Source organism: Peromyscus eremicus, chromosome 3, assembly GCF_949786415.1.
Source record: "Peromyscus eremicus chromosome 3, PerEre_H2_v1, whole genome shotgun sequence".
NCBI classification, from domain to species: domain Eukaryota; kingdom Metazoa; phylum Chordata; class Mammalia; order Rodentia; family Cricetidae; genus Peromyscus; species Peromyscus eremicus.
In genome coordinates this window covers 96,554,641-96,579,478 of record NC_081418.1, presented here as the reverse complement: position 1 = coordinate 96,579,478, position 24,838 = coordinate 96,554,641, and the positions used below count along the sequence as shown (strand labels likewise).

At 37.8% G+C, this 24,838-nt stretch overlaps 1 protein-coding gene across 1 annotated transcript in view; it reads right to left on the bottom strand.

Annotated features, from left to right (window-relative positions):
• Positions 1-24,838, bottom strand: part of Exoc6b (exocyst complex component 6B) — a 493,791-nt gene that overhangs the window by 279,362 nt on the left and 189,591 nt on the right. Inside the window, exon 7 of the mRNA XM_059258084.1 lies at positions 13,281-13,457. Coding sequence (XP_059114067.1) covers positions 13,281-13,457 — 177 coding nt within the window. The remainder of the gene's footprint in view (positions 1-13,280; positions 13,458-24,838) is intronic.

Below are 24,838 nucleotides of genomic sequence, written 5' to 3'. Positions count from 1 at the left end.
GCAAAAAGGAAAGGAACAAAAAGAGGCTCCAGCTCACCACCTCTTCCTCCCTCCACAAACAGCCCGATATTTAGAACCCTTTTCCTCCCTGCTCCCCTCTGAGAGCACACTAGGAGTGAGCACTGTGAGGAGACAGAGAGTGCTGTGAGGCGAGAGGCATGACAAGTATGCACTGACTCATGTTGCTTTGAGCTGGATGTGTTTTCTCTGCTTCTCCTAATGAAAAAGAATCACTTACATCTACAGACGGCAAGAGGAGAAGAGCAACAAGCACTGCGTGAAGGAATGTCACCCTTCTACAAGATGGAATGTAGTTTCCAAACTCTAAAACACCGGGTGGAGGAGAGCTGGGGACAAAAGCACTGCCCTAGTACACTAGCCACAACTTGTCTGATTGAAGGTCCACATTCTGCTCTAGCAGAGCAGACTTCATATTGCCTTCCCCTCCTTTGCCTGCCCTCCCCTCAAATTGCAAAGAATGACTCAAGCAGACTTAGGTTTCATCAGGGAGGGGTCCAAGGACACTTTCCTAAGCTAACAATGACTGTCTCTAATGGTTTCTGTCTCCTAACAAAAGCCATGACTCTTTTATCTGCTTCATCTAACTTTTCCTTTCCAAAATAAATAACAGAGCCCTTGCATTTTACACATGTCCAAATTTGACAAATCATTATCCACAGAGACTGGAACTGATAAGAGATAACTTTGTGGTGGGACGCTGTCATTTCCTCTTATAAGGGCTTTCTTTGGGGCTACAACAACATGATTAAAATAGTTAAACATTTCCTTTGCCTGGCAGTCAGGAACTCAAGACATTAAGACCCTGGAGTCTGCATTTTTCTACAAGTTCAAATAGACCTAGGAGGACACCAGCAGTGACCACAAACAGTACACAGGGCACGACCCTACTTTGTGTCTAATGTGAAGAACTCATATGAAATCACTTCATCACCAAGGACAGCAACTGCTTAATTGCCTGCACAGTTCCAAGAGCAAAGTGAATGCCTCTCACCAGCCAAAAACTCAGAATTTTCTCAACAAGCAACAGTTGGGAAGATTTTAGATGGTACAGCTACGATTTGTGCCCCTAGGGAACATCACATAAGGTAAGAAACACAAGCACTTTTTAACAAAACAAATAACAGCTATTAAAAGGGATGTCACAGTGACCAAAGCACAACACAGAAGTAGACAGGGAGGCTACTGCTTCACGCTACTACCATTTCACATTCATAAAGACAGTTTCAGCCAAGCCAAGGCTTTCCAACTTTCCTCTACAGAATATTTGTTAACCAACACTTACATCTGATAATGCATCAGCAGCCACCACACACAACTACTCTCAAAGGGCAAAAATGACTCAAGGACAGGAGAATATAGGTTAAGAAAAGCAAATGTACAAATAAGATTAATAACACCTAAAAATGATCTTATATCTATGTAGAGACTATCTCTTGTAGAAAATCTGAAGATTCAGGGTAGTTGTGGACTATCTCACAGGAAGAAAAGAACATTTCTGATCACGAAAATTTTTAAGAAACACCAGAATCTGATTTATATGCAATCTTTTCCTTATTTAATACACCTTGCTTCAGGTAAAAGGGAGTCTCTGAGATTGGAAAATTAGTGATGGAAGTTCTTTTCCTCAAGCATAAGAGGACACTATAACACATAAAATAAAATTGCTGATTTAAAGCAAGTGATGAACTCAAGCTTCAACAGATGCGAATCTTCCCTTCCCCACAAAGAGTCTGACTGAGTCTATTTTCTTTGTTTTAAGACTCACTAAGGAAAACTAGTTAAGGCTGATGTCCTGGCATGCCCAGGAGGCTCAGGCAGAAGGACTTTGAGTTTGAAACCAGCTTAGACTACATCTTAAGACCCTGTCCAATAACAAAAATCTGTAAACAAACTTATCTAACCTGATAAATGTTCCTGCTTTGTTGCTGGATAAGCAGTCTTATGCAAGAGAAACTGAATACAAGAGAGAGTTAATTTCTTCCCTGCACCCCAAAGCAACAAATGGACTATGATTTTCCTACACTGCTCATAAACACAGAAAAACATTAGTCCACTCCAGCTTTGCTGTTCACACTTCTGCCCCAGAGGACAACCACATACACAAAAACCTGCTCTCACTCATCCTTGTACACATTCCTCCCTTAGTTTTCTCTTAAGAAACCTTTCAAAATAGATGAACAAAATAGACTGAGCAAAAAGAACACGATAGAGGCTCATAGGAATTTCGTTATGTTTCTCACTAATTACTTGGGCCATTTTCCACCTTTAAAATTCTTCTGATTTCCACTTGACACAAAGTAGTTTCTTGGTATAAGTAAATAAGTGCACAAACTGGAGCTCATTTCTAAGCATTACATGAATCTGAAGTCATCAAAGTGTACCACACATTTTCTGCAGGGAGTGAACAATAAATGATTAGCTAGAAAGACTTGGCTTTTGCTTTCAGAGATTCAAATGAAGCTGCCCATATTATGTTTGGAAGCCAGGAAATACCTGGCAGACATTTTTCACCAGGATGCTTTCTGAACTATGTTGCCTTCATAAGTTCAGAAAAAGGAAGGGTAGAATTCATTTGGACATAAGATCTCATGAAGAGAGACTGAACACCATAGACTACCAACAAACTAGAAGGATTAGGATCCTGAGTAACCACAAGTAGCATGAGTATAATGAGGCTCTAAGCTTTGACCAGAGCTCTATCCTGAAAAGTTGCAATTTTCCTACAAAGATCCTCTCAAATTATTAGGACCCTTTATGAAAAATCTCTAAAAGGATTAACACTTAAGTTGTACAAGTATTTGTACTAATCATAAAAAAGTAATCAGTAAAAATATCACCACTCCTTATTAAGGCACTGCAAAATACAAGGGTAATCCCTTCAGGATCATCTTGAAACTGAACACTGGTGGAATAAAAACCTAAAAGGTCTTTATTTAACAAGAGTCTAGTTCATATAGATACTAAAATTGTTAGGGAAATGGGCAGTTTAACAGTAAAATGTGGTGATATTTGATTTGTGCTGAAATGTGGTATTTTATTTGTATATTAACAAATAAAGTTTGCCTGGAGATCAGAGGTCATAGCCAGCCATAAACAGAAGTTAGGCGGTGGTAGCACACATCCTTAATCCGATCACATGGCAGGCAGTCTCTGTGTGTTCAAGGATACAGCCATGCGTGGTGACACACACCTTTAATCCCAGTACCAACCATAGAGACGTGGAGGTCTGTATAGACAGGCAGTGACGAGGAAGCGAGGTGGCTGGGTTAAGAGCCAATGAGAAGGCAGAATAGGGAGGCAATAAAGGTGCAGGTTAAACAGGAAGAGGCTCACTTGGGAAGCTACGGCGACGTGGTGAGCTAAGGTTAGTTGGTGGCTATTGCTCTGATCTCTACAGCTTGCATCCTGTATTTGGCTCTGTGTTTCTTATTTAATAAGACTGTTTAGAAATTCGTCTACAGTAAACTCCATACTAAACACAAAAGATATGGGCTGAGGAAACTCAGAGTGAACAAAAATGTATAGAAAAAAATCTTACAGGACTATAAAGACAGTCTTTGTACCTCTAACACAATCCTAATAAAGTACAAATTAGAGGCAGTGGAAAGAAAGGAAGAGAGGGGGGAGGAAGAAGAAAAAGCAGAAAGCAGGGGAGGACAGAGGATAGAGCATAACAGTAAAAGAGAAAGAGAGACTATACTTTCATGGCCATCTCTGTAATCTAAAAGTTATTGTAAAAATGCACAAGGCATGAGTCAACTTCAGCCACAGCTCCAGGGATAAAGATGAAAACTATACCAAGATGCCATTCTTCCTATTAAGAATTGAAAAAAAAACTGAAAAGATTATAAATTCTCTATTAAGCAAAACAGGAAATAGATGTATGGAGAATCACACCTTTGGGAGGATTACTGGACCAGACAGTAAAGATATGACAACTTTAAGATAAATGTACAAGGTGTCTTCCACAGTGACTGCCCCATTTTACATCTTCACATCAGTGTCTCAAACTGACAGATGTGCCACATGGCATCCTTGCCATTACTGTTGTTGGTATATTTTTTAATATACCTACTGTAATAACTGTGAAGTTGAAACAACATTTCTATAAGAAAATGTTAGAAATTATTATGTGCCCACTTGTGGACTGACTGACTGAACTGAACTAAACTACATCCAAAAAGGAGCCCTTCCTATCCAGCAGTAAAGACAGATTGAGAACCATTTCCATGAACCAACATGGAGTGACTTTCAGGGTATATTTTCAAATGAGAAAATATTTATGTGTTATACTATATAGCATTAGAAATAATTAAAGACACATATACAAACTAATAATGCTGATAATGTAAAGGCTAAGTAGAAGTGGGCAAAGAATAGAGACAGAGATGGGATTTCATTCAACATACCTTCTCATATAATTCTGCCTTTTGGACCAGGTTTATACTCAACAGCTTAAAGTACTAAGGCTAAAGGGACCCTAAAATACCTTTAGGCAGACTAAACCCACATAAAATTTAAATGCAATGTGTGATACTTAACTACTTTAAAAAAAAGTGGGGAAATGCAAAAATCTGTGATGATGGGCATGATTGAAACAACTAGGAGATATGTATGTGAGCTGTTTATTCAGTGAAATTACTGTCCAAAGCTGAAGAACATGGTCAGTGTATTCTAATGAAATCAAGGAATGTCATTCTCAAGAATCCCATCAAATACAATTAAGTTTGCCATTTTCTATCCAACTGCTCAGTTCAGGGAAAGGAAAATAATGTATGTGTCCAATTCTTTCAATAATGTTTTAACAAAGAGAAGACAAGCAGCACATTCTAGAAAGTGGAGGCCAGAGGTGACCAGTATGAACATGTGATTTCTCTAAAGATTTGAAACTCTAAGAAAAACAAAGAAACCTATGCAATTAAGCTGGTTCATCTGAGAAAAGTAGAATGGTGTATTTTAAATATGAAAAGGAGGGGGCAGAAGTACATTCCATGAGGAGGGTTATTTGCCTCTTAGCATGGGGTGAAGGGGGCTAATAAGCAATGAAAATACAGAAGAGAGCTTCTAAAAGACCTGAAATGATGGGCAAAATTTTATAATTGAGGCAAATAATTTCAAAGTAACAGAACCTTTATACTATTCCCATCATATTTTCTAACTGGTGTACCTGAAAGAATGTAAACAAAACAAAAAATAAAATGTTTAAAACATGCTCTAAAGTTTCCAACCTTATAAACTCTCCTTTTGCCACCTGTTACATGTACAAATACCCTCTTTAATTTTGACTATATAAGAATATATAATATTGGGAATACATGAAGAAAGCCTTCATTTCACATTGTATTCTCCTAACAAAAACATATCACAAAAGAAAATACCTAGGGCTGTTAATCAGTATGATAAAACACTATGCTCTCATATTTTTTTCTAAATATGTGGTCTTCACATTCTTCATTTCTTCCATTTTTTTGGATGGAGATCCAATAAAGGCAATATGATATTTTCCTTAAAAAGAGAATAAAGTCAATGAGCAACAACTGTTCCTGAGCAGTCCTAAAGGGGGTTCTGCCACCTTTCTGTTGAGGGTCACTCTAATACTTCCTTTGATGAGCAAGAGACTCCGTCAGAAGAGTCACAATTTTTATGTGAATTCACTTAACTTAAAAAGTGACAACTGGCGATAGATATGGATATAATTATGCCAGCATAATTTGTTGAAGATGCTTTCTTTTTTCCATTGTACAGTTTTGGCTTCTTTGTCAAAAATCAGGTGTTCATAGGTGTGTGGGTTATTGTCAGGGTCTTCAATTCGATTCCATTGGTCCACATGTCAGTTTTTATGCCAATACCAAGCTGTTTTTATTACTATAGTTCTATAGTAGAGCTTGATGTCAGGGATGATTATGCCTCCAGAGGTGGCTTTGTTGTACAGGATTCTTTTAGCTATCCTGGGTTTTCTGTTTTTCCAAATGAAGTTGAGTATTGTTCTTTCCAGGTCTGTGGAGAATTGTGTTGGGATTTTGATGGGGATTGCATTGAATCTTTAGATTGCTTTTGGTAAGATTGCCATTCTTACTATGTTAATCCTACCTATCCATGAGCATGGGAGATCTTTCCATTCCTCAATTTTTTTCTGCAGAGACTGAAAGTTCTTGTCGTACAGGTCTTTTACTTGTTTAAAGTTTCCCCAAGGTATTTTATATTATTTGTGGCTGTTATAAAGGGTGAAATGACTGATGGAAGCAGATGCAGAGATCCACAGCCAAAAATCAGGCAGAGCTCCAGGAGTCCAGTCAAAGAGAGAGAAGAGGGATTCTATGAGCAAGTACATCAGGATCATGATGGGGAAACCTGCAGAGATGACCAAACCAAACGAGTGGGAACTCATGAAAGTTGGATCAGTGGCTGTGGAGTCTGCATGAGACTAGACTAGGCCCTCTGCATGGTGAGACAATTGTGTAGTTTGATCTGCTTGAGGTGGCCCCTGGCGGTAGGATCAGAATCCATCCCTGGTGCATGAGCGGGCTTTTTGGAGTCCACTACCTATGATGGAACACCTTGTGCAGCCTTGAGGCAGGGGGAAGGGCTTGGACTTGCCTCTACTGGATGGGCCTCCCCATGCCTTGCCTTCTTGTGAGTGGGAGTGGGGGTATAAGTTGGGAGGGGGACACTGGGGGGGGCATGAGGAGGGAAGAGGGGGATCTTTGATTGGTGTGTAAAATGAATGAAAAAAAATTCTTAATAAAAAAAGTGACAACTGAAGCCAGGCAATGGTGGTGCACACATTTAATTGCAGCACTTGGGAGGCAAAGGCAGGCAGATCTCTGAGTTCAAGGCCAGCCTGGTCTACACAGTGAGTCCCTGTCTCAGAAACAACACCCCCATCAAAAAAAAAAAAAAAAAGCAACAAATTCCCCTGCTCAGGAGTAGTCAGCCAGTCCAAACTGGACTCCATGAGTTTTTGTTTATTTGTTCATTTGTTTTGCTTTGTTTTATTTAAGAGAGAGGAAAAATAAAGATTCCCTTGTCCTCCCTCCTCCTGCCCCCCCCAACCCCTCCCCCAGCCCACCTCCATTCCCATCTCCTCCAAGGCAAGGACTCCCCTGGGTATTCAGCTCAACCTGGTAGATTCAGTCCAGGCAGGTCCAGTCCCCTCCTCCCAAGTTGAGCAAAGTGTCCCTGCAAAGGCCCCAGGTTCCAAGCAGCCAGCTCATGCACTGAGGACAGGTCCCAGTCCCACTGCCTGGGTGCCTCCCAAACAGTTCAAGTTAATCAACTGTCTCACTTATCCAGAGGGCCTGATCCAGTTGGGGGCTCCTCAGCTATTGGTTCACAGTTCATGTGTTTCCACTAGTTTGGCTATTTGTCCCTGTGCTTTTTCCAATCTTGGTCTCAACAATTCTCGCTCATACAATCCCTCCTCTTTCTCGCCAATTGGATTCCTAGAGCTCCACCTGGGGCCTGGCTGTGGATCTCTGTATCTGCTTCCATCAGTCATTGGATGAGATTTCTAGCATGACAGTTAGGGTGTTTGGCCATCTAATCACCAGAGTAGGTCAGTTCGGGCTTTCTCTCGACCATTGCCAGTAGTCTATTGTGGAGGTATCTTTGTGGATTACAAAGCCATGGTCTTTAAGAACAAGTGCTCTTAATTTCTGAGCCATCTCTCCAGCGCAATATAAAAACATTTTTTAAATTTTTTTTATTTAAATGTGACAACTGCTATGATACAGATCTTTTACGTTTTCCAAAAACCTGTATGCTTAGCCACCAGCCTATGGCACTGTCGGAGGGTAATAGAACATTTAGGCTTTGAAGCATAGAAAGATGTTAGTCACTGAGAACATGCCACTGAAGTGGATATTCATGCCCACTCTTTCTCTACACTCCTTCCCTCTTGCTCCTTCTCTCTGATGAGGAGCTGTTATGGTCTACTACATGTTACACCTCCTATTATGTACCACACTGTCACAGGCCCAAAAGTAAGAGACAGTCAACCATAGGTATGACCCAAGAAAAACACCGCATCCCTAGAAACTGTTTATCAAGATATTTTGTCTAAATAGTGAGTTAACACAGCTATTAATTTAAACTTTTTTAAAGCATGTGCAGGCCAAGGACTGGTTCATGGCTGCTAATTCGATTAATGAACATGAAGTGTCCTGTATTTCACTCTAATTTACTGACAAATGACCTTCCTGTAAATTGCGTGTTTTATAATAAACATGTTGGCATTGAAGTACCATTATTTTTAAAGGAAGAAAAAAGGATGAATTTGTATAATTTTTCTGTATAAAAAGCACAAAACTAACAGAACTTATACTTCTTACATATGTATTATTTGTACACTTTTCAGTGGAACTGTATTAAAAACGTAACTGTGTCTCTCCTAAAATCCCTATACTGAAGCTCTATTTCCCAATAAGACTATTTGGAGACCGGGCTTTTAAAGAGGCAAATGAGGTTTAAGAAGTGACGATGCTGTCCTTACAAAAAGGGCAAGAGACACAGGACAAGTACATAAAAAGAAAAGCAATGTGAGGACACAGCTCAAGAGCTTCCGAAAGATAAAGAGAGGCCTCAGGAAAAGCAACCTACTGAAACTTCATCTTTGACTTCTGGCCTCCAGGACTGGAAAAGTTAATGTCTGGCTATTAATTCTCAGTCCATTCATGTGTTAACACCCTCACTATCTCACCACAATCAGAACATCCCTAAAGGTTCTTACTGTATGATATGTAAGCAAATTAGCAGTTCCTTTCTGCTAACTCTGAGCTTGGAGGGGTGGGGGATTGCAAGAGCTAACCCTGAGCCACTTAAACCACTCAGGCAACATTAATTTGACCTGTATTCTATTCTGGTTGGTTTTACCTCAGTTGGTATGGATATCATGGTAACCCTGATCCTTAATAGTTTATGTAAAAAATTACAAGAGCTACAAACTAGAATATGAAGTATGTCCTCTATGTGTGGCACTAAGAAAACATTCTGAGACTGCAGAAGCTCTGAGAACCTGGATCAAAGAGGAAATCATAGACCTTGCTCTTTCAAACTATTTCATACTCAATGCTTCCCTATTTCAGAAAAATCTTGTGGTTTTGTTTAAGTTCGTGCAAATACAAATTACCAAAAAGGATGTCAACTTACAGTTCACCTTTGTTTTTTAAAAGCATATAATTATATTATCATAACAGTTACATGTATGTAGCATTGTCTGCACTGTGACATGAGTATTCTACATGATGCCATGTTGTGCTCACAGCAATCCTATCCTCAAGAGACACATTGTGTACCTCTGCATAAGCACAATAACAGCTTCAAGCTTCTTTGTGTTTTATCTTCAAGTGATTTGAAAATAGTTATTACTGGTAAATTTTTAAAAACTGGTTAAATAGCTAGTTAAACAAATTGCATCTTGATTATTACCTATTCATTAGCTTCATCAAAAATAAACCACAAAGAACTGTTACTAGGAAATACTTTTCTTTGAAATCCTGCTCAGTAGTAAGAGGCTAGCTAACTAGATCACAGGTCAATAAATTGGGGAGAGTGAGATTGACTGTATACACTGGTTTAATGTGATGATTTGTTTTCATCCACAATGACAACCCTGAGGCTTCATTCTTCACTTCCCCAAGCTAGTCAGCTTTTACCATCTCTAGAAAATTAACTTTAATAGTTTATTCACTATCTATTTCATGTATGAATAGCTATGTTGTAGGTGTTTGAGTTTTCCTACTGACTTTATTTTATGATTTCTAATTAGGTACCATTAGGTAACGATAAAGTAAACACCTTATGATGTCATTACTCAAAAACTATATTGAACATATGTCCATTAAGAGCATAGGAAAGAGGCTGAGGAGATGACTCTGCCAGTAAAGTGCTCAAGTAAAGCATGCCTATAATCTTAGTGATGGGAAGGCAGAGACAAAAGGATTCCTGGGGCTTGCTAGCCAGCCAGCCTAGCTAAAGCAGAGTAAGTGATCTCCAGGATACTCAGAGACCGTTTCCAAAAAATAGATGGAAGCAACTTAACAAGGCACTCATTGGCAACTTCTGGCTTCATATGTACACACACACACATGCATGCATGCACACACATGCACATACACTAACACACTCACACATACACCAATCATAGAAAGAAAAAAAATACATAAACTTATTAAATTTGTTTAAATATTGATAGTGTATTATAAGTAATAGAGTTTTAAAAAGTAAAATACAATTATCCTTTGAGCACACTGCATTTTAAATTTTTTCCCTTTTTTTGATTGGTGCATTCATTTACTTTGTTTGTTTGTTTGTTTGTTTCAGTTGGCTAGTTAGGGTTTTGGGGTTTTTTTTGGGGGGGGAGGGACTTCTGTTTGGTTTGGTTTGGTTTGGTTTGGTTTGGTTTGGTTTGGTTTAGATAAAGCCACCTGTAGCCCAGGCTGGCCTCAAACTCACTATATAGCTAAGGCTGGCCTTGAACTCCTGATCTATCTTGTCTTCATCTCCCAAATGTTGAGATTACAGATATATGCATACAATATAGCTAAATACTACATTTATTGCCACAAAAATGTTAAAATATTTTAATAAAAAAATCAAGACAAAACTCATGCATTTTGTGACCAGCTTCTGCACATGCACTTTAAAAAGCTTCCTCAGGGTTCTCTTCAGGCTTATAACTCAAAATATGTCCAGAATCCAAAGACACTATCTTCATGTAGAACCTTGGTAAGAATGCAAGCTCTCCCAGGCTCATCACCATGTACATCTTAATGTGATTCCCAGGAGAGTCCTAAGCACACATAAGTTCAAGATGGGCTGTTCTACAATAGGGGTTCTTCACTTAATGCCTGGGGTCAAATGAACTTCCTAAATCCTTGAACTTATTTTCTCACATGAATACACACTTCTTCCTAGGAAGAATTAAGTTTGAATCAAACTCTCAAAGCAATAAATGATCACAAATAGAGTAGGAACCTTGCCCTGTAAGAGTCTATGCCACAGTTACCCTGCTTTTGGATTCAAAGTTACTTCAAAACTATGCTGCTCTCAATGAGGTCTGCTGAAGAACGACAAGAATGAAGGTCAGAACGTCACAGTAGGTCACGAAAGACCTTATCTGAAGAATTTATTCACAACATGCAAGAACTATGCCAAGAAGCCAGTTTGGAGACATCTAAACAAATAATTCTCTACATGAGGTTTGAGATTAAGAATGTGCACTTGAAGAAGATTCAAACTGAGAAGTAAATAAATACAAGGTAGGGAGTTTTTGTTTGCTTTTTTTTTTTTTAAATGGGATGCCATTAGACAGTGAAGTGCTGAATTCTTGTTCTAAGAGCTCAATCAGCAAATCTCTAATGTGGACTGGTATCTGACAGAGATGTGGGGTCATTTGAGAATATTACCTTCCTAGTACATTCTTCTAATACTTTCATTATGAGACTCCTGCCAATATATTTCATTCCCCCCACCTTCTTCATTCTCTCTGGACCTCTCTGGCTAAAGCAAAGGAATATGGCACACAGATTCAAAGGGAAGACCTTGGGAATGCCAGTGAATTACTAATAAAGACTGGCTCCTACACAGAAGAATCGCAGTTGATACATGAGAACAGGGTGTATATTTCATTCTCTGCTTTTACCCTACAGTCATCTCTTCTGGGTGTATATTCTCTTAGAGTACACATTGTGACTAGCTTCTGTTTTCATAAGCCACAGTGCAAATTTCACTCCATTAATCAATACCCAAAACATTAAAAAGGGTTACCTCATCTTTATATCTATGTGTGTGATCTGAAGTTACAGTCAGCTGTTACATGCTACCCACACTACCCCACCCCAAACCCCCACTGCATGTGGGTGCTAGGAACCAAACTCTGGTCTCTGCAAGAACAGCAAGCACTCTTAACCACTGGACCACTTCAGCCTAATGAATCTTCCTTGATAGGGCTATGTGGCACTCCTGTGCATTTGTGAGATAGTCCCTGAGACATTCAAACTTCAACACTAATATTTTATAGATTACTTGGCTATTTACTTTTTCATTCAAAACAGCTTAAACAGACCAACTTGATTTTTTCAAGTGTATGAGGAATAATAACAGTGAACCACAATGGAAGCCAGCAAGGAAAAGTAGTAAAAATAAGACAAAAGCTAGCATTTGTTGACTATATTTTTATGTATCACATACTTGTATAACTCCGCAGATTAGGGTCTACTATCTTCTTTTGACAGATTAAGATACCAATTAAGCAACTTCCCTAATTACAAAGTTAGAGAGTGACACATTCTTGAACAGTTCAGAGATGAAAGGGCAGCAAAAAAGACAGGAAGGTGTAAGAGAGAACAGCAGTGGTGAACAAAGAGTGTCCCTGGTTTTACCTAGAAAAATAATGGAAAGGAAACAAATGGGCACTGAGCACAGAGCTCAGTGCCCCTTATGCATACCAGTGGCCATTTCAGAGTAGATGATAAAACAACTGCTAATATTTTTTAAGTAAAATGCAGCTAGATCAGGACTTGAAAAGTCTGACACCAAAGCTGATGTTTCCAATCACTATACAAACAAAACCTAATCTGGGTTAGGTTGGTGTTTGTATTTAGGAAAAACATTTTATTTTTATATACTATTTTATATATATATATATATATATATATATATATATATATATGCGCATGTTTTCTCTCACATGTAGAATCCAGACTTTAAAACATATACATAGGTAAGATGAAAATTATCAGGGAACCTATTTGGAAAAAGAAGGTACCAATGAAGGAGTTTAGGAAACAAAATAGGATAATGTGGGGCTGAGTATGAACAAAGTATAGAAAAAGTATAGAATATACTTCTATGAAAGTGCCATAAAGAATGCTATCATTTTATACAATGAATATAAGTTTTTAAAAAAAGAAAAATAAATAAATAAATAACATCTTTTGTTGATCTCAAGACACTGTCTCAGACTCAGTAGAATCCACTTACTACCTGGCTCTAAGTCAGGCCAACACTACTATTTCCTTCCTTGATGGAGTATCCTATCAGTAGAGAATCAAAAATAATGATTTTTTTTCAAAAAAAAATATTACATTTAAGCTGTGAATTACCTTTGTGTAGCTTTAATTTAAGTCAGAGCTCAATTAACTCTAATACTGCAGTTAATGTTCTAAAAATTACACAGCTATTATGTGAATAAGCACATTTCAGGTATCAAATACTAAACTTAAAAACAGCTTCATTTCCCCAATTTGAATATTTCTTACCTCTTCGTCATCTTCCTCATCTTCAACATCCAGAATTCCTGAGTCTTGTTCAGACTTTGGGCTTGTGCTCTCCATCTCTGCATCAAAGATTGTATAAACATCTTTCTTAGATTTTCTCTTGCTACCTATTCTAGGCTGTTGCAAGACAATGTTATCCAGGTTTCTTTGCTGTTGGGCCTAGGATATAGAGAAAAATACAGGAAATAATGAAACAAAGAAGGGGAAAAAACAAAACTTGAGCTTACAATGAACTAATTTTGAACAAAACAATACCTTGTAAAAAAAAACTAATATTTCTTAATTTAGAAATATTTAGACCTAAAAGTAAAATTAAATGTAGTAATGCATATATGTTGTTGTTTGAAACAGGGTCTTGTGTAACCCGGGCTGGCTTCATATTTTCTATGGCACAACGGAATGCCTTGAATCCTAATCCTCCTGTCTCCACCTCCCAGATGCTGGGATTCCAAGCCTGCATCTCCAAATTCAATTTAATGTACACTGCTTTGCCCTGAAGTTATCCTATATTAACCCTTTTTCAAAGTCAGTACAGAAAAAAAAAAGACAATTTGTTGATATTATCATAGGTCTTTTTAAGTATTGGCTAAACAACCAATCACAACTCTACCCACTCCATTTTCACCTGCATAGCCAAGAGTACAAATGCCTAGTGGTTATCTCTTACAAAGAAAAGCAATACTGAAACAAAACTGACAGAAGAAGATGAGATAGCAACTGGAATTAGCTGCGATAAATTTAAGTAAGGGGAAAGTCTTTAAAAACAATTATTTGGATATGAAACCACTAAAATATAATCAAGATGAATTACCTTAAAACTGATATTGTCTCAGGAAGTATTCTGAACTAGCAAATGCAGCCCAAGGAGGGTGAGGGAGGCGGTTAAAAGATTTACTCTTCAGAATTTAAAAATAAAAAAGGAAGTGTAAACCCTCAACCTAACAAAATTAACTAGTGACAGTATGCTTTGAATAGACCCAAAAAGAAAGAGAATGTCCCACCCAGAGTCAACAATAAAACTTCTAACCACACAGTGCAGCTACAAGTGACCTTAGCCACTCTCAGAAAATTGAGGCTGTAAGACAAAGGGTTTGCTCCAAGTCAAAACACCAATGAGCAATTAGCAGAAGCTTGAAGTATGATCTCCTAAGTTCAAGACATTCATCCTTCACTATACCAACAGCCCAAGAGCAGGGTAAATGTTTTCTAAAATAAGGGTTCTGTGGCCATATTAACAGACACAATGCATGCTGAATATCTCTGAGAGGCAGAGACAGAGATCCCTGGAGCAATATGGATAACGAGATTAGCCAGGTCAGCAAGCTCTAGGTTCAAGTAAGAAACTCGGACACAATATATACAGTGGGGAGTGATCAAGGAAGAAACCCAGCACCATTGTAGGGCCTCCACAGGCACATGTGAACACACATAAATATCACACTCATGAAAAGAGAAAAGGAAAAAAAAGCTGGGAATGATTCTGTTCTTAAGAAACTTGGATAATTTGTTCAAACCCAGAATGTTCCAGAAACATTTCTTCATGGAACTTTGCTTTTCTGTACCATGCCAAGGTGCAAGACTTGAGCTCATGACTTCTTGAAAACCAATATATTAATCAATACAATCCTCTTTAATGCCAAGTAGAAATTAGTTTATGAGAAAATAAATGTCACTGAATCTGAATGAGATTAAGGAACTCAGGGTAATCTTCAGTATTAGAAGTTAGTTGAGGCACTGATCAAATGAAACAACTATAACAACACAGAAAAACATGAACTATGTGGCTAGTTTCAGCCAAAACAAAATGAAAAGATTCTACATTCCAGAGATTTGAATCAATGCACAAACTTGTTTCTCTGCATATTATATCCACTGACATTCTGGGTTCACTTACATCAAATCCATAGCTTCAGTAACAAACCTGGAGCAGGCACCCACAAACAATTTAGGCCTATACAAAAGAAACACATTCGTGATCTCCTTAAGTACAGCATTCTTTCTACACCTCTCTGTGAGACAGCCTCTTGCACTGTACCTCCTGCAGACCACACACCAAGGACCAATGACTCAGGAGGCAAAACGAATGGGGAACTCCCATGCTTTTCTATTCCAAAGAACAGATCTTCAGTTGCAGAGTGACTGCTTGCTCCCTTCTTTCTCTACCTTCTTTCAGAACACCAAAGCCAAAGCTGTCCGTAAGTAGGTCTTGACATCAAATCCCAAACAAATTAATGTTCTTTCACAATCAGATTCTGCTAGTTTAGCAGAAGCAATAGAGAGGAGCCACACTAGATCTGACATTAAACCTGAGACCATATCAATTGAAAATGTACCTAAGGAAGTAACTTTAGATTTTCAATATTTTTTTTAATTTTTGTTTGCTTAGTTTGTTTTTGTTGTTGTTGTTGTGGCTGTTGTTGACATATGGTTTTCCTATCAATTTAGCAGAAAACAAGGCATTCTGCACCAGTCACTATGTTGAAGTAGTAAGCCCCTGACTATAAGTCTCAGGTTTTGTGCTGTATTCTAAAGCCCCAGAGCTGGTGCTCATGGTCCAAGCAATCCCAACTTCTCCATGTCTGTAAAGGCTCCATCACAGATAACCTGCCATGCAGGAAGCAGCCCAGATGAAAACACAAAATTTTATGTGGAACAATCACATAAATACTCAGATGTTACCATTGTGGATGTCCATTCAAATCACCATCTTTCAAAATCTATGAGACTGGAAGGAGGCAGTGAAGATAAAATCCACATATAAATAAATACAGGACAGGTCATCATTAAAATATGGCATTCAAATTTATGAAAATTCCTCTCCGAACCTTTCAGAGCTCTTTCCCAACACATTAGGCAGTTTCACCAAGAACATTTCTGTTCAGAGCTGCTGCTGCACCAATTAACTAATTTCTGAGAATTAGCCTTGGCTACAAGGAAAGGAGTACACAGCACACAGTAGCAGTGAGACCTTAGCACCAGTGTATCTTTACTCTCTTCCTGTTCATTCCTTTGATCACCTCATATCTAGTCTTCCTTGAGAATTCCTCAACTCTTGTTCTCACTTCTCCAAGACCCAGCAGCACATCTCCAGCTTCCTATATTGTTGGTATTTTCTGATATCACTTCGATTCCAACATAGTGGAACCCGTCACCTCCACCACCACCCCAACCAATGCTCCTGTTCACTGTATATGCAAATTAGGAGTGAAGAGTAAAGGAGTACAAGTCCAAACTCCAAAACTAATGACTTACATTCCACATAATAGAAATATCACTCTTCTCTCCTTTGTGGGTCAGACCACATCCTAAAACACTAGGGACATTGCCACTTTTGACCTCACATTATTTCTCTACCTGCTAATATGACTGAATCCAACACTTTCTCCAAAACTCAAATTTTTCCTATAGAAAGCCTTCTGTGGCCACGCATGACAGTGCATACCTGGAATCCCAGCACTTAGAAGATGAAAGTCAGAGGACCATAGTAAGTTCAAGGCTAGACTAGAATACATAAGACCCTGTCTTTTAAAAAATATAAATAAAAGAGGGAGAACAAGAACAGAAAGAGAGGAGAGAGGAGAGGAAAAGAGGGAGGGAGGGAGGGAGGGAGGGAAGGAGAGAAAGGAAAAAGAAAGAAGCATCCCTCATATATAACTCAAATGGTATTTTCTGTATTACTGCTTTCAATCAAACATATATTGAATGCATATTGGATGCTGTGAGAAGTAATTTCAATGCTGAGGAGGCAAGGGAGAAACAATGTGAACAGAAAATTATAAGGTCAGCTTTACAATCCAGACAATTCGTCTAAGTACAGAGGGCAGTCAACTGTGGGGAACAAGACTAAATGCAGGAAAAGCAACATAGATCATTGTAACAACCCAAATAACAATGATGAGAACTGAAGTATGGTAGCAGCACACACAGGAGACAACTGATTTGCTGACTTGCTTGCTGAACATGATAGAGAAGAAAAGAAAAGAGAACAACTCAAACTATTTTGCTCTTAATGGCTAGATAGTGGAGCTACCTCCAGAATTGAGACCATGAAAATTATAGGCTAAGTAAAGAATCACTAAGATGAAGACTGTAAGCCTGCTGGATATTCAGGTGAAAATGGCATAAAACACTAAACAATGCTCCTCAATTTCAAAATAGAAAATGCTTGTTTTCATAATAAGAATTGCCACTGTAGGAATCCCCAATCCAGAAACCTAACATACAAAGACTAAACTGAGATATAAGTTTACTACATGAATGCAGCAGATAACAAACTGGAGTCTGTATGAGAATGTGATCTGGCCCCTAAAATTAAAGGATAACCTACTAGAAAGAGGTATGGGTTGTGCACATAGCCACAAACATTACCTAATATGAACTGTGAACCTAAGACTTCACTATTAACATCACCAACTGTCAGAATGCCTACAAAGCATCCTATACACATCATTAAGTAAAAGCTTATTGCGGAATGCTAGTCCCAGCTCCCACAACATCTATCAATAAGATTCAGAGTTCAAAACACAAGACTCAAAACCCAAAGGCACCTGTGTTTACCAACACAACACCGACCTCTAGTGGTTTAGAGTATACACACATGACCCTTAGAAACTAATTGAAAGGAGTTTTAAGCTTAGAAGCTGGAGACTTCTTATAATTACTGCACAAAGGCTGAGTAATAAATGAAAATACAGGGTTTGTTTTTTTTTAAGTTTTGTGGAATAAAAAGTCTTTACATCCAAACCTTGAAATTTACTGATTCTATAACCAAGTCAGGTATGCTTTGCTTCTCTGCAATAATCTCATTTATTAAAAACTAGCAATCAAATATAAGAGTGCCCACAAGACTGAACAAGATAGAGCTTTTGAAAGACCTTGAATTGCAACAAAACAAAATACCCCAGATGCCTTCTTCTGAAAATGACAGAAACCTACATCACTGTGTATTGTGCCTCAATCCAAGCAGTAAGCACAATGCATACACACAGCACTGCTACAGATCCTCGAGGCTTCATCAGTAACCTGGATTATAAAACCCAGAAGTAATGGAACACAACCTCAGGGACTCAGAACTCCTCCAACTTTCAACTCTGGGGCTTTTCTAACACTCTAAGAAATAACTTGGCACTCACAAAACACAACCTATATGTGAGGCAACCCTCACTCAGGACAGATAAAAGTGTCCCGAATCTGTTCTCATAGCTGGTTCCACAAAACTTTTCAGAAAGTCTCATAGATTAAGGATCCAGATTCCCCTAAAACTAGTCCCTCTACTGAGTCCTACATTCTCTTTTCACTTCTAACCTTCATTTCCAATTCATTGGGTCTTATTACTGAATGATCAACTTTAAAAGAAGCAAACACTAAAATAACAATAGGGTGAAATGGAATTGTTAGCCTATTCTGAGTCTACACCCTACACCCTATGAAGACTCCAAATACCACCACGAAAAGGACTGCAGAACAGCTGCAGGTTTCACCAGGAGTTAGCTCATCTGGACACTAGCTTCCTTTGTCATCTCCAATGTCATACTCAAGCAAAAAAGATGGGAAAAAACAACAGTGATCCAAAGAGGAACAAAAGTACTGCAAGATGATCACAAAAAGTTACTTTCGTGGACTGTGCATACAAGTGTGTTATTTGTGTCATATCTAAGGCCATCTTTGTAAGGATTCATTCATCACAAAGGATGTCCATCGGTCTAAAGAAAAGTATGACTATAATGATTTGGTACTTTTCTCTTTGTATTAAGAAAGGTGCTCACTGTCTGCTTTAAAATTAATCACTAAACACCAAAGAAAACATCAATGGAATAAAAAGGTAATGCAGAGAATGAGGAAGAAACTTGCAATCCATGCATCTCATAGGAATTAACAAAAAACAATCTAAGAAAGCCCTGTCACTCAACAACAAAAAAACAATAAAAATGAACAAAGGACTTGAACAGAAACCCCTCCAAACAAGCAATGCTCATATCATTATTTATGTTGGGTAAACGTGACTAACAGCTTCACTGAATTAAGAGGTGATTAAAAGACTAGTAGAGCACACAGGTATATCTGATGGTATTTCCAAAGAGAAGTAGATCCTTCTCAGTAGATCCTGAGAGCTCTGTCCTAATAAGTAGGTTTATGCCTGGATCAATTCATTACATGATGGAGGTGAAAGAACTGGGAGCTAGCTAGAGGACTAAGGCATATTCTTGGATGCTAAATATCCTACCCCCAATCTCTTTCTATTCTTTCTTTCTCTGCTTCCTGGACACCATGCTGCAAAAATCTCTGCTCCTCCACAAAATCCCCACAATGACAGACAGAATTCTAAAACTAAAAGCCAAAGTAAATAATTTCGGTTTTGAGTGGTTCATGTCAGGCACTATGCTGCATCAATGAGAAATAACCAATATGCCAATCACTGTAGAAATATAAATCAAAGCCACAAAGTGGTATAATCTCATACCCATTAGAAACGCCATTATCAAAAATAATACAAAGGACAAGTGTTGGCAAGAAGGTGAATAAAGTGGAATCCTGTGTGTTGTTGGTGAGAAGGTAAACATATCCACTATGCAAAACAGCATTCCAGCTCCTCAAAATAAGGAATAGTAGAAGAATGTATACAAAAGAATTTATATCAGGATCACAGAGATATTTCAATGACCAAGAGATCAAGATAACAGTAATAGTCCCTAAAGAAATATGGTCTGTAAGTATAATACTGTTATGCTACCTTACAAATTAAGGAAATCTTCTGACAACAGCAATTTACAAGGCATGGTAAAAGGCAAAAAGACAGTTCAAAGGCAATGAAGAAGCAGTGGTCCCAGAACTGAATACAGCAGAAATACTGGCTGGAAATGTTTTAAACCTATGACTATTGAGCTTTAACTGAAAAGCAGGTGACACACAAGAACAAAAAGCTAACGTAGGCAGACAGACAGGAATTCTAAGAAATAACCAAGAAGAAAGGCCAAAGATCACAAATATCAGGACAAACAAGAATTCCTTTGATGGGCTCGTTAACAGACAGTACATAAGCAGAGGACAATCTCTGAGCCTGAGAAAGAACAACAAAAAATTTAAAACTAAAAGCCAAACAGAAAAAAAAATATCTATTAAAAAATACAACAGGATATCCAAGAAGAAAAGATCAAGATCTGTGAAGCATCAACAAAAGCTAACCCCCTGTGAGAGGAACACCAGAGGAACTGGAGAGTAAGGGAAAGCAGGAGCAATTCAAACGACAATGGCTTAGAGTTTCCACAGACTGATACTCCACACCAAACCACAGATTCAAGAACACAGAAGCCCATGCTATTCAATAGGCAAGACAAAAGCCACCACACTCAGGCATAGAATTAATATTTAAACTTCAAGAAAGCCAAAAATAAAAACTTGAGGAGGAGCCCAGAGCAAATAAAACATCATACTTATAGAGAACATAAGTAATAATCACACTTGCTGTCTCTTTGTGGACCATGTAATCAAGAAGAAAACAGGTTCAGTGTGTAAAGTGTGTCATGTAACTTTCTGCAGCAAATTTAAAAAGAAAACAAGTTACTGCAAGCATGATGAGCCACCAGCAACCTCTTTGTGTCCTCTACCCTTTTGGTATCTCCTCATATATTCACATAAAAAATGGCATGTCAGCTCTAACACAACTTACTAGACATGGCATTGAATGAACAAATATGTGAGAGAAAGCCATATTGGGATTTAAAGATCCTGCTTCAAATAAAGGCTTCTGAAAGGAGCCCAGTGACAAGAAGAAATTCCAAGACCACATCAAAGGGAAGAACAATAATCCAAGCTGTCCTCTGACAAGGGGAGGATGATAAAGAAAACCATTTTTTGGCAGAGAAAGCATGTACCTTTAGTGTGGCTAACTAGAAAGTCCAGGACACACTTAAGCCTGTGAGTTACCTTGACAGTGAAGCATGATCCTGAGATTCCAGAAAAGTTGAGGAATATGCCATTGGCCATGTAAGTTGCTACTGAGGCCAAAAATAGAGAATTCAACTGCATATAAGGCAACTTCTGATAGGGAAAAGGCTCTGTGTGAGAAAAATGTACTCAGGGCTCAGTCTTCTACTGTATAAGCTACTGGTAACAGAACAGTCTGCAAATATATATAATATATATGGATAACATAGTTTGTAAATATGAGTAGAAAAGTGATGAAAATATGAAACTTATATACACATTTTAACATACAGTGTCTAGAGAAAGGATATAAAGATATCCAACCTGCATAGAACAGAAGAAATGCCAATGAGAAAACAATGTGAGCTGCTATGCTGGGCTGGATTCCCATCTCCTGGAATAGCTCAAGTAAAAAAGAAAACACTGTGAAAGATAAGAATCCCTAAGCTTGGCTTTGACCACATTCAAAGTTTCTAGCAAAGGCTCCCAAGTTCAAAACCACACTTAGTAGTACACACCTGTAATGGTAGTGCTTAAGAAGCAGAGGCAGGAGAATCATTACTTCAAGGTAGGACTTGGCTACACACATTTGTTTTAAAAAATAAAATAAAATCACTCATTCATTTCATGACTTTACTCTGTGAGAGTTCTTAGCACTGACTGACACAAAATAAGTGTCCAAAAACTTTATCACAATCCAGTGTTTCCTTGTTTTATCAACAGCTTCCATTAACATTGAAGGTCCCCCTACCCCTAACCACCCATGGACAACACAAGCCTGGAAAGAAGAATGTCATAACACAGAGATCAAATCTCTCTACTCCGAAATTTTAAGCAGCCATGGAAAATGTAATATCATCTTTGAAATTTATCCAACCTATGAAAAGCCTAGTAGGATGACCAAAATGAATAAAATGGCTAACCCAAACTTTCACAAATTTTGAAATTTGATGAACAATAGCAGACATCCAGAAAAGTATCAGAGGACATAGAGGACCTATCTCTTAATACCCAGTACTTGTAAAAAAGTACCACAGAGAAAAAAGTAAAATGAGGCCCATTTGAAAGACCAGGCTTTTACAAATAAGGTCTAGTTTATAAAATAATATACAAAGCTGCTGCTACAAGTATCTCATAAAAATTAAAGAGTAGACTGTAAGGTTCAATCAAAATTAAGTCATTGAAATTTCCAGTTTGGATTGCCTGTCCATAAAATGTGATTTTTAAATGCTTTACTGTTACCCAGCAAAGAAACTAGTAAAATGTGTTTCAAAAAGAAAACCAAATTAGCTTGCTATTCTCTTGAGAGTCCGAAGTGATTACAAACAGGGCTAAAAGGCAGCCACTGTCCACTCTGGCCTGGTTGTTTACCACACATTTTCTGTTGTGATACTTTCTAAGTCCTTTTCATGAACTCAGACACAATTTTAAAACACTGATTGCAATATACACTTGAATGGTGTCATATTCTTTAAAAATAATGTTACAAATGCAGGCTTTCCATTAGAAGAAAAGAACTAAGCTAATAAAATATGACAGCAAGAATGACTTAGGGCCAGAGACCCATTTGAAACTTATAAAATCTCCCTAAGATCAGATGGACATATGTTTTCTTCTTGCTAGGTGTAAAACTATACAGTCACACAAGCTTCTGTTTCCAGTTTTAACTTAAAGCCAGGTGTTACACAAGATGCTAAAGGTTTCTATTAATCCTCTAACAAAAACTTAATTTTGCTATCACAGCAGGTATCTAGGCTACCAAGAATGACCAAATTTACACTCATAAGTGTATACAATAGAGGGCCTGTAAATAATTTTGACTCCAGAACTATCATTATGTATCAAATAAAAATGGAAAATAAAAGTAGGAATGGGAAGTATCAACTAGTTAAAAATTAATCCAGAAAAAAATGAGAAATTATGCAACATAAATATCAAGAAGTATTATTCAATTTATTTGAAAACTCATGCCTTGAAGTAGTATAGAGACATATACTTATGTCAACTTTGTAAAAATCAAAATGTAATTGATGTATCATATGATCAGATTTCAGTTAAGCAGATGTTAGCATATGGAATTATAAAGGATATCCACTTCTGGCAATGGGAAACCCATAATTTAGATGCAAAAAGTGAACAAATTATTAGTCATCTCTTAAAGGCATCAGACATAACTAACAAAATGGTGAAAACAAATCAGGATAGGTTCAAGCTTGCAGCATGAGCAAAAAAAGATCAGTGTTGGTAGGCTCTCTTTTCTTTCTTTTTTTTGGGGGGTATCCCTTATTTGTCAACATAAGACATGGCTAAATGTCTCTTCTGAGAACAGCAAAGGACTAAAAACCAGGAAAAAGTTAAGTTCAGACAAAGAGGAATCGCCTTAGTAGACCCCTGATTTGAGTCAGAAGCATGAACAAATGCAACCTCTGAAAAGGCAACAGCAGGATTAGACTTGACCATGAAGGACTCATATTAGTCGAGGTCAGGTTAAGTTGATCATAAAGACCTAGCACCCCTCAGTATCTTAGTGTTGTATCAAGTCTAAGAAAAACAAACATGAGAGCTGAGAACACATCTCAGTAGTACAGCATGAACCTAGCATGTATGAGGTCCAAAGTTCAATATTCAGAACAACAAAAACATGTATTTAAAATGCTACTTTTCCAAGAAAATATAGCATCATCTCAGTTTTAAAAAGCTCCCAAACACAATTTTGAAATGTCATTATGTCATGATTTAAAAAAAAAAAAAAAAAAACCCTACCTGTTCGGTCATCATCTCTAGCAGCTGGCACAAAACTTTTATATCCCAACAGTGTCTTCCATTATAGTGTTTTTATCCACAGTTCCTAGCACAACATGTCTTAAAATCCTTTGGATTAATAAGCCAGGTGATAATGGCACATCCCTGTAATTCCAGCACTTGGAAAGCTGACACAGGAGGATAGAGAGTTCAAGGCTAACCTTAATATGACCAGGAAGAACCCAAGCCTAGCCTAAACTATACAGCAAAACTATCCCTCAAAAAATTAAAAATAGGAGCTGGAGAGGTGATTCCCTGGGTAGGAATGCTTGCTGTGCAAACCTGAGGACCTGAGTCCCAGAAACACTTCTGCAGAAAACTAACAAACTCATTTTAAATTTTACAGAGATACAAAGTGTATTAAAGAGACAAAACACTTTTGCACGAGAACAAAGTTGGTGATTATACACAATTTGATTTTGAAACTCACTGTACAAGTCAAAGAAGACCATACACTGTGTGCTGGTGTGGCAGACAGACATGTAGACAAAGAAAGTAAAACAGTACAGAGGAAGAACTAACACATTGAACCAAGAGGAGTTTAGAGACTTCTAAAGTTAAAGATAATAACTTTATATAAGAGAGCTCTGACAGATACCACATAACCAAGTAATCAAGACTGGTGATACAGGTCACTATTGTATATACTTGACATGATACACTGAGACATATTAGTTTATGTCCATCCTAACTATGCATAATCTCAATCCAACTTTGATATGAGCTTCACACAAATACAAAATAGAAGTTCTTCAAAACAAAAGACTAGTATCAAGGTCATGGAAGAAAGGAAAGACTAAGGGATAGATTCAGAC